The 16,268-nt window shown below is 29.8% G+C and overlaps 1 protein-coding gene across 1 annotated transcript in view; it reads left to right on the forward strand.

The window, feature by feature from the left end:
• Positions 1–16,268, forward strand: part of LOC145322510 (uncharacterized) — a 43,007-nt gene that overhangs the window by 14,915 nt on the left and 11,824 nt on the right. The window contains exons 5-7 of the mRNA XM_080164548.1: positions 6,711–6,797; positions 14,710–14,823; positions 15,553–15,651. Coding sequence (XP_080020674.1) covers positions 6,711–6,797; positions 14,710–14,823; positions 15,553–15,651 — 300 coding nt within the window. The remainder of the gene's footprint in view (positions 1–6,710; positions 6,798–14,709; positions 14,824–15,552; positions 15,652–16,268) is intronic.

The raw sequence follows: 16,268 nt of genomic DNA on the forward strand, positions 1-16,268 counted from the left end.
TTATTAAGTATGAGTTGGTTTAAAGCTGATGGCACATTAAGTAATGAATTATATGTATAGTATATTATTAAAAACAAGGATGACTGGAGCCATAAAAGCAAAGGCTCAATAAAACATACAATAGAACTTATTCTCAGAGATTATAGAGTGTCAACATTACTAAAAATTAAGAAAAACATATTTTATTAAAAACTGCCGTCATGGCTTCAAGCATCTAGGAAAAATAGACTAATACCATCCAAATAATAAAACTAAAAGTTGAATAGCCTAAAACCTTCTCGGAATATATATGAAGCTTCCATAAAATGGAGATCTTAATCGCTTCATGAGTAATCAAAATCTTAAGCTACAGACTAAAAAATATAATACTTTATATGATAGGATAGGTTGAAAATATAAAAATAATAATTTTTAAAAGTATGAAAAAAATGACATATGGACTAACATGATCTTATATCAGTTTTGCTTTCAAAACTTACTTTTTTATATAAGGGTGATTTTATTAGAAAATAACAGATATTATATAAAATTTATTCTAAATAATTTAATTTTTCTAATTGAAAACTATTTTGTTAAATTAATAAATTTTCTTCAAATTTTCGAACGTATTTTTTCGAACGTTTTTACAACAGAATAAATATTTATTTATTTTTAATGTCTTTCAATTTTTAAAAAAATATTTTTTTACTTGAAAATGTAATAAAAACCACAATTTCTTGTATTTTATCACTTTTATGGTTAAATAGAAACATGAAAAAAAAAATTCAAAAAGTATATTTTTTATGAATGTTATTCTTTCAGAGAGACGGTACAGTGGACTGTTTATTTTTACACTAGTCCCAAACGTTTTAACAACTTTGGGGACTTTTAATGAATTTTGATTGGGTGGTTCAATAAGTTAAGTGTCCTAATGCTTCAACCACTTATTGTGATTTACTCAAGGGGAAATTTTGTGTATCACCATTGGGGATATACATCATTGTCGTATCCCTTATATCCCTGCATCTTAATAATTTTTTTATATATTTTTTTTACAATGCCATTCGATCGCAGTACGTTTCTCAAATTTCAAAATATAAATAAACAATAAAATTAATTTTCTATTAATGGGAAATGAGGAACTCGAAAACGGAATAGATTATTTATATCTAGCTGGAAGGAAATTAGAGTATATCAAATCATTCTAATAAAATTAATCTAACAAGGACAAGTATAAGATCATAAGTAGCACAGCTATAACTCAGGGATCTATAGGGATAAGACAATGGCCGATAAATCGATGTACATCCCCGATGATAATACAAAAATTTACTACTTCTGAAAATTACAATTAGTGGTTGAAAAGTTTGGACCCTTAACTTAATAAGCCAACGTAACAAAATTCATTCATCCAATACTTTCGTGAATTTTCTCTGAATTGGAGAACCAAATCGGTTCTTAAGCTACAGACAAAATAAACCTTACCACTTTCTTTTATAGGATTAAGTTTTATCTAAAGAGTACCTGCGTTACTTGAATATGAAGGGTTTGCTGATATTTTTAATCAAGGCTCGGCAGCCACGCTAAGGCCGTCGATTCAACTTTTTTTTTAAATTTTGCAGAGCGAACGGATTGCAGAAAAGAATAGTTACTTGTAAGGGCACCTTAAACTAGAAGTACTATACGACGAACTAGCTTGTGAACAAATCTGAGTTATAAGGAAGCATCGCTACTAATTAATATGCCTTTGTGGTTGGAGGAATCACCTTCCATCATTAATAAGCTACTATTATTTACTAAGTATATTTGCGATTACTTTTATTTAATGAAATCTTCCAATTTTTAACATGTACAAAACGGCCTGCTTAATTGCTTCAAGATCCATGTCAGATCTATTTAGGAAATAAATGTCTATAAACGAGCTCAAGTTTTCCAAGGAATATATGATTAAAACTCATAGTGCTCCAATAATCCATAATAAACTCTCATTGCCCAGAACGATAAGACCCATTATTTTACTTTATTAAAAATAAATTCATTTTTTTCATTTCATGTTGCTATTTACCTTATATTGATGTATTTAATTTCTAATCATAAAAAAGAAAATTTAAATTTATAATATGATAAATTTAAGAAAACTATGTTTTAAAAGAATTCGATTGATTGTGGCGACATTTTGTGTGTTCAAATATTAAACTAAAATTGTAATCATCATCATTAACCCTTTGGTGATGGTAATGTAAAGAAAAAAATATAATTTAAAAAAATCTTTTAAAAATCATTTAAATTATTAAATATTTACTTTCTTTTAGAGAGTAATGCCGGGTGAGGAAAATAGATTTATTGAGAAATAGATATGCATATAGAAAACTAGCCAATAGGGAGATAATTATATCGAGCCAACTCTAGTATATTAATATTACTGTTCATATCATTATAATTATTAAGTGATATATCAAGAATAATAACTTTTATACAGGGATACACAATTTGAAGAAAAATAAATTACCTTGGGGACTTTTCTAGAATTTTGATTGCTTGGTTCATCAAGTTTAGCGTCCAAACGTTTCAATCACTAATTGTAATATACAGAAGGGGAAATTTTTTTGTATCATCATTGGGGATGTATTAATTCATCGGTCATTGTCTTTTCTCTTGAGATCCCTGCAGATAGCCGTAACGAAAATTCATACGACCAGCAGTTTTTGAGATCTTAATAAACACACAGTACCAACTTATTATTTATCTTAATAGCAATCCAAGCATGATCTGGACATTATGTAGCAGAGAAATAAAAATAATAAATTTTAATAAAAAGAAAATATTTTGTTCAGACGCTCTATCCTTGCTCCACTAGAACTATTGGTGGTTTTATTACTTTAAATAAATTACCACAATAATTCATAAACTTACGAGAAACAGTTTTATCATAATATATAATTTTCATCTTTTTTTGCTTTTAAGGTAAAAAGTATTCTTGGAATAATCTTAATTAAAATAAAACAAGTTTGAAAGCGATAAGATGATTCTTTCCAAATCAAAAAGACATTAGACCTAATTGTCTCTTCTATAGTGGCGGTAGTAGATATTGGACTGTAAATTATACTGGTACCCAAAGTTTTTAAACTACGTTTTCTTATTCCTTAGCACAAAAACTTTAGGTAATTTAATTGGTTGGGTCTAAACATTAGTGTTCAAACTTAGTTTCAAGAATGGATAATTTTGTTTATTATCATTATGAACGTACATCAGTTTATCGTCCATTGTCTTATCCCATAATCTCCCTGCATTATAAGTATTTGCTATAAATACAAAAACAAGCTGTAATATAGAAAAGCCTCACTTAAAAAATACAAGCTTGTAGTTTATAATTCTTATACTGATTTTAATTTTAACATTAAAACATATAAAAATAAATCAGAAATAATTGAAATTAATGATAGGACCACCATAGACATATTAGTAAGAAACACATTAGTATATCATTAGGGGATAACGTGTAGCAACTAGCGCTCGGCGGTTGTGCCAATCATCCTTAGAGAAATAGACGTTTTATGACTTTAAAAAACAGCCAGGTGTTAAAACCTGCTCCTTATATGTATATTTAGTTCAGTATTTTTTTCAACACCTTAACATGGTGGTATTGGCTGCTTAAACTCAGCTTACAGAGCCGGCTGCCGAGCCCTGGCAGCTACTATTATTAATTAATGTTGAAAACCACAATAGTTTTGTAATAATAATAATCATAGTATGCAGGGAGGGATGGGACAATGGATGTTAAATTGATCTACAACAACTCCTTGAGTCCTTATCCCTAACCATTTTTTATCAGTTACCAAACATAAGAATTAAGGGGTTTATTAAATAGGACATTCCTTTATCCCAGGATAATATGAGTTCTTATGTACATTTATGTTTTTGACATGACATATTATTACGAGGAAAAATCCACATTTTAAAGTTATCTTCATATGAAATTCTAATTGCTTGAATAGGTAAGTAAGTAGGTATACATATCTAGTCATGCCTATAAATCATTGTTATACGCTTGGAATTAGATTTCTAGTAGAGCTTCGAAACCGATTAGAACCGGTACTCAGCCATACTTAAAAATCATGTATGGCATTGTATTACAAATAATTTTCCATGAGTATAAAATAAAAAGCATTAAAATGATAACAAAAATGGTTTGAATCAGATAATCTTTCAATTTAATATCCGCGGGAAGCTGTCTATAATACGTTCGATAAATAAATTTTTTATCTCAAGTTTTTTTTTAAATTCGCCACTATTGGATATAATCGAATCTGTTTTTTATGACTATTCACATAAAATATCGTGTACTTTTTTGTAATTTATATGTGTACAAAAAACTAAAGCTAATTCAAAGTAGATAATTACCATATGAATTTTTGGATCAAAGATAATTATGTTATAAAATTAACCATTCAGTTCAGAAACATATTAATCTGATATTTTATTTAAGAGATTTTCAAAGTATAGCTTTGTAATACTTTTGCCATCTGTTATTCCACCATTTTAAATGATAGTAGTTAAATCAAGCCAATTATTACTTATTCATTTATCACTAGTTTCCAGAGAGAGAGGGGACAATGGGTTGTTTATTACACCAGTCCCCAACGTTATAAGATAACGTTTTCTTATTGGATGACTTAAAAACTTTGGGGACTTTCATCGAGTTTGATTGATTGGTTCATAAAGTTTAGTGTCCAAACGTTTCAACCACTAATTGCAATCTACAAAAGGGATAATTTTGTGTTAAATCATTGAGGATGTACATGAATTTATCGTTCATTGTCTTCTCCCTTTAGATCCCTGTATCCTTATCCCTGCCATATACATTGAATTTATATGTGAATAACATTTAATGATGGGAAGTATTTTACATTCAATATAATCGCTTCAATCCACCTTTTAGCTTTAATTCACCCCCCCTCCTCCCTCCACACGTACATTAGGCCTTTGCTCTAACCATATGGGACCCCTACTAGTCTTGCGGGGCTAATATATCCTTAGCTTACTTGAATCTAAAATGATAAACATTATTTAAGATATGAGATCAAAAGATAGGGGAGGGGTTGTCTTAAGTTGTACTAACAATTTAAAGGATTGTGCCATATTATAATCATATGATAATATGTAAAAAAAAAATAACTAATTCACTAAAATATAAAGCAGGAAATATTATGGAAATTGGAATCAACAAATACAATTTGGTCCATTTGCAGAGTAAATCAAACTTAGTAAAGCGTAATTTTAAGATTTTAAAACTGGTCCATATTACCCCAAAATTCATAAATCTTCTGTACACTTTCTTACCAATAGTATGATAGGGTTGATCCTCCACTGTTTTTCTATTGGCTGATTTATAGAGTGTCTTTCTAGTTTACCTCTAGTGTTGATATAAATGATTACTCTTTTGTTCATAACCAATAAATCATAAGCAAGAAAACATATAAAGCTGAAAAGATGAAAATATCTAAATTATTTTTTCTTCCTTTAAATGTTTGACTATTTCAATTTAAATCTCTCAATTGGTATCAATACCACAGCCTTTGTTTTTTAAACTTTGTATCAAAGGGGAGGGAGTTATCAAAATAAAAATCCGTCAAAAGAAGGGAAAATGAACTTTTTGAATGGTTGAAAGAAGTTGTTCATTAAGGAAAATATGTTAGAATGTATACACATCCTTTTTACGCCTTTATATGCACTATAGTTTTGTGCATTGCAATATTAGATCTAATTTATATGGACAAATTATTTAAATTCCAAATACTCCACTTATGTAAATAAGCATAAAACCCTTCTTTAAATAGTTTTTTAAAGGGTGTGCCTTTAAAGAATTGTAAACAAATAAAAAGCCTAATACCTGCCTTGAACTAATATGAAGCTTAGAAATAAAATATTTGTGATTTTTTGATGTTTTATCCATAAATGAAATATGTAATATTGCCACAAGCTTGCGAAAAAAAGTTGCATTTAATCATTTTTGTTTGAATTACATATTTACAGTTAGGTATTTCAGATTAATTCTTACTTGTTTTTTTTTTACTTTTTTAAATGCAATTTTTAATTTTATGTTCATTTGTTTAAATTTTGTTAACAACTGTAATCACCAGAAAACAAAAAGACAAAATATTCAAGGGCTCGGCAGCCGCGAGTCAGCTACCTGTAAGCCTTAGGGAATTCAACTTTTTAAAATATTAAAAATCTGCTTGAAGTCCAAACCTGATCCAAATATGGCAAAACCATTTTCAAAAAGAGGTTCCATAGCATTCAAATTGGTTTATGTTTGAGGCTTATTCGCCGCTGAAATATTCATTCGTTAGTTGTCTATTATCTATTAGATTAGTATATCAATCTATTCAAGTATCTATATATCTATATGTATGTTTCAAAGATAGAATATCTTTATACTTTTCTATCTATGTATCCTAACTATATAAATATTATTATCTTTTCATTTTTACATATATATTAACTAATCTAGGTATATGAACCATCTACCTAACTTACTACATATTTGTATATCCTTATAACTATCTATCTATCCAGTTACAATACACTGAGATTTAATACCATCTATCTTTCTACTTGCTTACCAATATAACTAATTGCCTTTCCGTCTATGTAACTATTTATCTTACTATCTATCCAACTATCTATCTAACTACCTATCTATTTATCTATATAAATATCTATATATCAAGGTACAACCCTACACTGAGTGTTCCATGGGATTAGAACCGCAGGAGTTTTCCGAGACCAAGCTGGAGCCTGTACAGTTTACTGAGAAGGTAAGATTCTGGCTTTGGTAACTAATAACAATAAATGTATAAATGTAGATGTATAACCAGATCTACCTGGATCTGCCAGGGATCTTTTTCGTCAGCTTGCAAATTGCTTTCTACTCTTTTGTAGCGACTTGGCTATGTTAATATTCCCGACGCTATTGGTTGATTTTTAAAAAATCCAAGTGAAAGCCGGCACAGGGTCCTCGGGGTTGTGACATACAGTGATATAGCCCCGTTTTCCTCTATTGTTTTACTCTAATCAAATTTCTATGGACATAGGGGTTAGAAATTAAGAGTATGAAAAAGAAATATATTTTTGGTGGTATATACATAGGTTCTGATTCTTATATCTCCTGGGAGTTGAAGTACCACCTTGCAAAACAGCCTAAAACCTGAACAGTCGTAGAACATTAAGATTATAGGTTTCTAAGATCTTATTGGACAAGAATTCATTTAGCTACTTTAAAATATGTATAACATGGGAGTGCGTTTGATTCATCAAGAATTAAAACGGATTTTAAAAAAAAGGTGAACAAAAAAAAGTAGCTTCTTGTCATTTCGGAAAAATGATAAATAATTTTTTAATTACTTTATGTGTCATTTTGCTGTTATAATTGACTTAAATTGCCTTATTTTCATTGATTAATTACAACAAATGGTAAAATATTATGTTAGCAGTGCTCCTACTCTATAGCTGTTGTCTGTATGCCTGTACAAGTAAGATTAGGGAATTACGTACAAATTTAAGGCATATAGATTAATTAGAATATAATGCTATCTTCCGATAATGTCATTCTCAGTGATTTATTTACAATAACTGAAACAATCTTTTAAAATATTTTGCACTTGAATGGTTTTTAGCTACGTTTCCTTAAAAAATGATCGTTCTTAATTTTGATAACAAATCTTATCTGTATATTGGTGTTAAAATTTATCAATTATTAGTATGAGTTACAAAAAATGGCAATTTCCACAATAGTTTTATTAGACCTCCTTATAGCTACTTAAAAGTAGTATTAGTGGCAGTAAAAGAACAGTAAAGTTTAATACAGTGAGAATAGAGACAAATTTTAGATATTTTACTTTAAACTGTGACGGAAAAAGGGGGACTTTTTATTCTAACGGAAAATGTGTTAATACGTAATTTATAAATCTCTTGAAACTAATTGAAGTGAATTATCTTTTGTTAACAGAGTAACAGGGATCTAAAGGGATAAGACATTGGCCGATAAATGTTATTACAAAAAATTACTCCTTTTGTAGATTACAATTATTGGTTAAAACGTTTAGACACTCGACTTAATAAAGCAACCAATCAAAATTCATTAAATGTTCCCAAAGTTGTTAAGCCAACGAATAAGAATAAACAGCTCATTGTCCAAATAAAAATATTTAAGGGGAAAGAAAGGGATGGATATTAATTCAAGGGTTCTTGGTTACCTTCCTCCCTGGTTGAGAGTGTTTCCATTAAATGAAAAATGAAGTAAAAAATAACAAAATTGACCTATTAGAAAAGAGGAATTATTTAGTGATTATTGATAGTAATGTTGGCTAAAAAATGAGAAATTATACACAGACAGACAAAGTAAGTCAAAGATTATACTTGTCTTTTTATAAATGCAGACAGTTAGAATATTTTAGAGAGGGAAAGGACATTGGGCTTTTTATTTCACTGGTCCCCAAAGTTTTATAATAACGTTTTCTTATTCGATGGCTTAATAACTTTTATTCAATCTTGATTGGTTTGTTCATTTAATTGAGTGGCCAAACGTTTCAACTACTGATTATGATCAATAGAAGTGGTAATTTTTTGTATCATCATTTAGGATGTACATCAATTTATCGGCCATTGTCTTATCTCTCTAAATCTCTTAAATATTTGAGCATCTTGTATAAAAGCTTAACTTCTTTCTTTAGGAAATGATATCTTTATTATTTTTGAAAATGTTCTAATCAAATTTTAAGAAATCCTCTAAATTAATATTTCTCTATTTCTGGTATCTTTATTGTGTGAAGTGTCCTACGGAGTAAGATTATTTTTCATTTTACAAATCATCAAATTAATACGAAGAATAATGATTTATTTGTTTTTTTAGAAATATTTTTGTTGCCTAATTAAAAAAGCATTAAACAGTTAGGGAGTTGAATCCATTTTTATAGAAGCAGAATTATAATCTATGATTATGGTTTGGACCCTCTAAAACTGTAATCTACCCTTCCACTTTCCCCTCTCTTGGTAAAGATATCTTCAACGTTGATACGATTTTTGAAATGTAAGATTCCACTTTCAATAGAGGCGAAACTGAAATCATATATTCATGTTTACATATCAGCGTATTCATAAACATTGATTTCCTTATTTATATCGACATAATAGTAATGTATCATTTTACTTTTAATAGAGACAAAACTAGAATGATACATTCAAGATAACATATCATATATTTAAATCAACATAGTAGAAAAGGTACATATTAGTTAGTTTTTTTATATTTTTATTAGTTTGAAGTTTATAAGAAAAAAAAGGACCTAAAAATAAAGGTTGCTAACACTTAACAATCAGGCCCATTGGTTGGTTTAACCACTACTATCTATAATACAAAGTAGAACGATGTCTGTCTGTCCGTCCATCCGTCTGTCCCTTAAAGGAAGCCTGCAAAAAATACCACGCTTTAACTGCTGAAAGACTGCCACAAGTAGACCAAATACCCCAAATTTGAAGCCTTCAGCTTCTATAACAAAAAAGTTCTAGGCATTTTAAAATGACATTTTATGTACAATGAAAATTTTGAAAGAATTGCAATGCTCATGTTGAAAACTTTGAAATTAAACTACGTGGCCTAGAAACAAAATTATAAGCTTATTTTTGTCATAAATTTAGGTTTCCAGTAACTAATTATATTTTTACAATAAAAATACCCATTTTTATAGTCAAAATCATTAAAAAAAATTAAGTTTTACTTGCGTTGTACCGATTGTACTGTAGCCAATTAGAAGGCTGAATCAGCTTAACAACCAATCACAGCTAAGCTTGTATTAGTTTACCCCTTTGTTTCCGATATGATTTTTGTTTAAAAATGCAATTTAAATCAAATTTTTTTCATAGATTTTGACTATGAAATGTGGTGTTTTTATTGTAAAAATGTACTCAGTTACAGGCAATCTAAGTTTCTGACAAAGATAAGGTTATAATTTTGTGTCTAGGCGACGTAGTTTAATATTGTTTTTTCTTTTATGAGCATTGGAAATCTTTCAAAATTTCCTGGTACATAAAATGCTATTTTGAAATGCCTAGAACTTTTTTGTTATTGAAGCTGAAGGCTTTAAATTTGGGGTATTGGGTCTTCTTATGACAGTCTTTCAGCAGTTAAAGCATGGTATTTCTTGCAGGCGTCCTTTAAGATCTTGGTAACAACTGAACCGATCGGATTCTACTCTTCAGGGTATATACCTATTGGTCCTGTTGTGGTTTTAAGCTATTTTCTTGGGGGTTGGGACAACCACAACCCCCCAAAAAATGAAAATTTCCCTCCCCCCCCAAAAAAATTACCTCATGGGGCAAAGCCCCTAGAGGCTAGGGGCAAACCCGCTAGTACTTAATAACCTAACCATTCAAAATCTAATAAAAGTCCTAAAAGTTGTTAAGCCAGCCAATAAGAAAACATTATCGTAAAACTAGTGTAATAAACAGTCCATTGTCCACCTCTCTCTCTGCTAGTTTCCAAAGTTTTATAATAACGTTTTCATTTTTGTTTGCATGCTTAACATCTTTAGGGACTTTTACTGGATTTTAATTGGTTAGTTTATTTAGTATAAAAACGTTTCAACTAATGGCAAATTACAGTAGGGGTATTTTTGGGAATGTACATCAATTATCGGCTATTGTCTTATCCCTGTAGACGAAGCTTTTTATATTAAGAGTTATAACAAGATAAATTGATAAGATACACACAAAATGTTATTGTTTCTAAGCGACGTTTTCTACAAAAAGTGTTGGTAGAAGTCTGTATGTCTATAAAAAAACACTCTTATGGTTTGCAAGTTTCTATAACTATGTCTTTTAAAAAAATGTTCACTCTCAGCAAAATAAGGGAGGGTTTAAATTTTAGTAGTACCCAAAGTTTTATAAACATTTGTTGGATTTATAAATTTGTTTACTTTTATTTAATCTTAATTGATTGATGAAAACTGGCATTGTCAAAACTAAAAAGCCAAGATTAGTTGTTTATTGCATCTGTTTTTCCAGTTTTGATAGTCCCAAAGGGGCGAAGGCCCAGTCTAACAAAACTGGTGTTCATATTACAACTTTTTACTTTTACAACTATTTGTAGAAAAATGTCTATAATACAATACATACAATACATGGTTTCAAGTATGGATTAGACGGGTCTGATCCAGCAGATATTAATTGGTTTCGTAGCCATACTGGAAAATCATAAAAAATCATGGACAGAATGATGGACAGGCAGAAAAGTGAATTGTAGAATACCATCGCATTTTATTCTTTCTTAGGTAGTATTTGTATCCAGAGAGGGAGGAGACAATTGACTGCTTATTACAATAGTACACAAAGTTTTACAATAAAGTTTTCTTATTCATTGGCTTTGGAGACTTTTACTGAATTTTGATTGGTTGATTAAATTGTGTTTATAAACAATTGAACCACTAATTTTAATCTACAGAAGGGGTTATTTAGTGCATCATCATTATGAATGTGCATTAATTTATCGGCCATTGTCTTATCTCTTTAGATACCTGATATGTTTCATAATTTTATTTGTTAGCTTTGCTTAAGTGAAGGCTTTTCATTATGTTAAGTTTTAAGTCTTAAGTATGTGTTATAACACATAACATAGGCCAAAGTTAAACTTTATCTGAGAGTGATAGGACAATGGCAGATTGGTTGTTTACCATTATCCCAAAGTTAATTAAATCTATGCGGCCTGTGCATCTAATTTATTAAGCTATTTGAAATATATTTAAATCTATTTTTACAGTTTTAAAGAATCCTGAGATAATCCACCTACTAAAATAGCATGATTTGGTCATGCTATTTTTTTATAACTTATTTATAATAGCTTGAAAAAAAATTGGAACTTTTGACAGACCCAAAAGTTCATCTAGCTTTTAGTAAAATTGCAAAATAACATTATGATAACATTATCATTTTAATCCTAATGTACCTTACTCTCTTTTAATAAAAATAACAGTTTACATCATTGGTAAGAGTTTGAGCCACCCTAATAACTATACCCTAGTAATCTCTATATGTGTCACCCAATTTTTTATGCTCTTTTTCTGATATGTATCACCCAATATTTATATGCATAGACAAAAAAATTAAACAAACAAAAGGCCATTGGGGCTAATAAATTAATATTTTAAATAATACAATAATGAGAAGTGTAGTAGAGACAATCTAATGGGTCAATAATGGGAGGGATATTGATAATGTAATTTTTGAACGTCCAAAGTGAATTATAGAGTAGCAACTATTCTATTACTATCAGTAATTGACAAATATATAAAAAATGTAACTAACTATCTATTGTATTATCATTGAGGACCAACATCAATTTATCGTCCATTGTCTTATCCCTATAGATCTGTATATCTATCCAAATCCATCCTTTTATTTATCTTTCTATCTATCTATCCCTCCTTTTATTTATCTATCTATCTATTGTATTATCATTGAGGACCAACATCAATTTATCATCCATTGTCTTATCCCTATAGATCTGTCTATCTATCTATCTATCCATCCTTTTATTTATCTATATATCAATTGTATTATTATTGGGATATAATGAAATTTTACATTTGAAGAGAATAATAAATCCTACAAAAATATTTAATGGTTGAAAAGTTAAAACCGTCATCTTTTAAATACGCTCTTTGTATGTTTTGTTTATTTAATTAAGAATATACAACAATGTTTAAATTATATATAAAATCTATGCTTTTTTTCACAATTGACATAATTTAAAAATAGTATGGTACATTTCTATTATGTCGATGTTAAAAAAGTAATGGAAGATTACAGAAACATAGATATTGAAAATGTAAACCATGATTCTAGTTTCGCCTCTATTGAAAGTGGAATCTTACATTTCAAAAATCGTATCAACATTGAAGATATCTTCACCAAGAGAGGGGAAAGTGGAAGGGTAGATTACAGTTTTAGAGGGTCCAAACCATAATCATAGATTATAGTTCTGCTTCTATAAAAATGGATTCAACTCCCTAACTGTTAAACATTAATTAAAGAAGTAATTTTATTAAATCTTAATATTGAAATAAAAAAAAATATGATTACAAATAAAAGTAAATTTAGTGAAAAAATAGCAGTCAAGTATTATTCAGAAGTAGAAAGGTTTTTTTGTCTGAAGCTTTTTATAGGACCCTTGATGGTTTTAAGATTTTTTTTCTATATCCATGTTTAGTTTTAGGCTATATTCCCACTTTCCTTGCTTCTTCGAATATAGAGCTCTTAGATACTATGACCAGAGCCGCCAGTAATCTTAAATTAAAAAAAATCATCTATTGTCCTTTCCCTTTAACATTTTTCCATGATAATTCTATAATTTGTAAGGTAATTTGATTTGCCTCCCTTAGAATGTCAATATTTATTATTAATGATATCTTAAGAGCAAGGGGGGTAAAGCCACTCTACAAGTGTTATGTTTTGGTATGGTCAGTCGATAAATTGTTGGTAAATTGCAAAAAAAAGATAATTTCATTGGACCTTTTTTTAAACCTTCTCCCAACAATATACTTGTATGAACGCCTAAAACTATAGTTATAGATTAGTTTTACAGCTATTATTTAAACTATATATACAAATATAAATATTTTGGATGTTATTAACCTTGTTTTTTTTGTACATTTAGAAGAGAAAAAAATATTTCACATGTATTTTTGTTTGTTCTTAGGATCTGGTTGTTGAATTTTTTTTCAATTAAATTATTAAAAGGATATTTTAGTCTTTATAAAGTTTTATTTATGAAAAGTCCTTTATGAGAACCATCAAAAAAGTGTTTTATAAATGATCGATCCATGGATTTTATGGGATCAGACAAGGGGCGATGAAATGATTTATTCCACAATTATGTTAAACGAAATGAGTCCTTACTCCTTATGTAGATTAAAATTGTTGGTTGGAGTTTTAATTCAGTTAATCCTACTCAAACCCTATTAACTTTTTAGTCCGTGTTAAAATGTAGAAAGAAAAGTTATTTAGATCTTATTATATCAAGTAAAAAGGGTCATCTGAGAAACGTTTTTATTCCTATTATTTATCATATGTACTGACTGAATGAGGTACAAGCAAGAAAGTTAAAATTTTCCCTAGAATACTTAGAATACTATTCAGTATTCATATATTTTACAACGAAAAAGTACAAAAACAGAAATTCAGAATTCTTTGATTACACGTCAAAGTCTTAACTGCGATTTTTAAAATATGAAATGGATAAATTTTTTTGAATAATAGATTTATAAACATAGATGTATAACCCAGACAACTACCTGGATGCAATATTGGGGACCTTTTACGTCTGCTAGCAATGTGCTTTCTGCTCTTTTGTTGCGGCTTGGCTGTGTTAATATTCCCGACGCTATTCAAAGATATTCAAAGACCCAATCGAAAGTCGTTTCATGGTCCAAGAGGACATACAGTTATCCAACCCCTTCCCCTTTTATTATTTTATTCTAATGTTTGAAACTACATCTGGTCCCTGGACCTTTTTCGTCTGCTAGAAAATTGCTTTCTGTTGTTTTAGAGCAACTTGGTTGTGTTAATATTTACGAGTTTGATAGTCAAAAACCCAATTAAAAGTCAGCACAGGGTCAACGGGGTATATTCAACCCATTCCCCATCTATTGTTTTACTCTAATATTTGAATTATTACAGGTATGCGAGACTGGGAAGAAGGTGATCCCCCACACCAAGATGTTGCCCCAGTGTAAGAATGTGACCAAACAGAACTGTGTCACCCTCTGGGAAACTGACGAGAACGGACAACAGGTGACATCAGTTGAACAGTACATGTGCTAGACAATCTGGTTGAAAAGTTAGAATACTAGATTTGTACCAGCAAACTTAAAACTGAACGTAGTAAAAGTGTCTGACTCTGATTATGACGTAAAAAAATTAGCCAATGAGAGGCCAATATACACTGTTATTGACCAATGGTAAAATTTATAGTGGCCTCTCCTTGGCTAATTTTGTTTACGTCATAATCAGAGTCAGACACTTTTACTATGTTCCTTAAAACTAGATTAGCAAAACAAGTTATTTTAAATTTACATGGAGGGAAGGAACATTGGGCTGATTTTACATTTATTTATCAGCTATTGTATATCCCCTTGGAACCCTGACTTCTAGCCTCATAGTTAAAAAGTCAATCTGGAAAACTATTGAGGAAGAACATAAGGATTTCATTAAGAACTTATCAGGTATAAGGCATAAGACAGCAAAGTAGGAAGTCGGGGATCTTAAGGAATAAGACAATTGACGATGAATTGGTATACATACCCAATGATTAATAATAAAATAATAATAAAGTTTGGACACCATATTTGTATGTTAAAATATCAACTATCTTAAAACTAGATTATTAAACCCTGTGATTGCATTTAAAGTTCAAACTAAATTGTTGGGCACCTCGGGCCTAACAAAACTAAAATTATTATTTTTTATTTTTATAACTGCGGAAAGCTGTCTATGGTACAATGCAATGAATAACTATTGTAGGTGTGGGCTGGAAACGAAGCTTGTGAGCCCGTGACCTGGCAGGAGTGCAAGTTGGTCCCCAAGACTGTCAGCTTCATTGTGCCTGAGATCAAGTGCAAGGTAAGACAACTACCTGGATCCATTGTTGGGGTTTTTTCGTTTGCTTTCTGTTTTTTTAGCGACTTGGCTATTTTAATATTTACGACGCTATAGGTTGATATTCAAAGACCCAATTGAAAGTCGGCACTGGGTCTATAGGGTGGGGACATACAGTTATTTAACCTCTACCCCCTCTATTGTTAATGGCACAAGTGTCAAAATAAAAAGCAATGACCCCTACGACAACTACTAGTCGCGATTCCACCACGAAAAAGTCACCCATGCATATTCCTCTTAGATTATAAATCTTAGTTAAATTGCAACAGCTAATATTTTTATTATGATTTACTATAACAAAACAGCAAAACATGATCTCGCCAATTTTCTTAGTGTTTCCCAAATCCAACAAAAATCAAAGCAATGTAAAAGCAAAAGTGATTTGTTTGAGATTGGAACCTTATTATTCTATTATATAAAGTAGTAAGGGATTTTTTTCTGAAGCTTAAGATATCAATAACTGCTAAACTGATGAGTTTTCTTTTAAAGTTAAAATTCACATAGCTCCTGGTTTTAAATAGGAAAGTCTTGGGATGGTTTTGCGCTATTTTTCTACCCCAAATCTACCTCTTTGAATACAG

This window comes from Acartia tonsa, chromosome 6, assembly GCF_053477335.1.
Source record: "Acartia tonsa isolate MP-2025a chromosome 6, ASM5347733v1, whole genome shotgun sequence".
In the NCBI taxonomy this organism is placed as follows: domain Eukaryota; kingdom Metazoa; phylum Arthropoda; class Copepoda; order Calanoida; family Acartiidae; genus Acartia; species Acartia tonsa.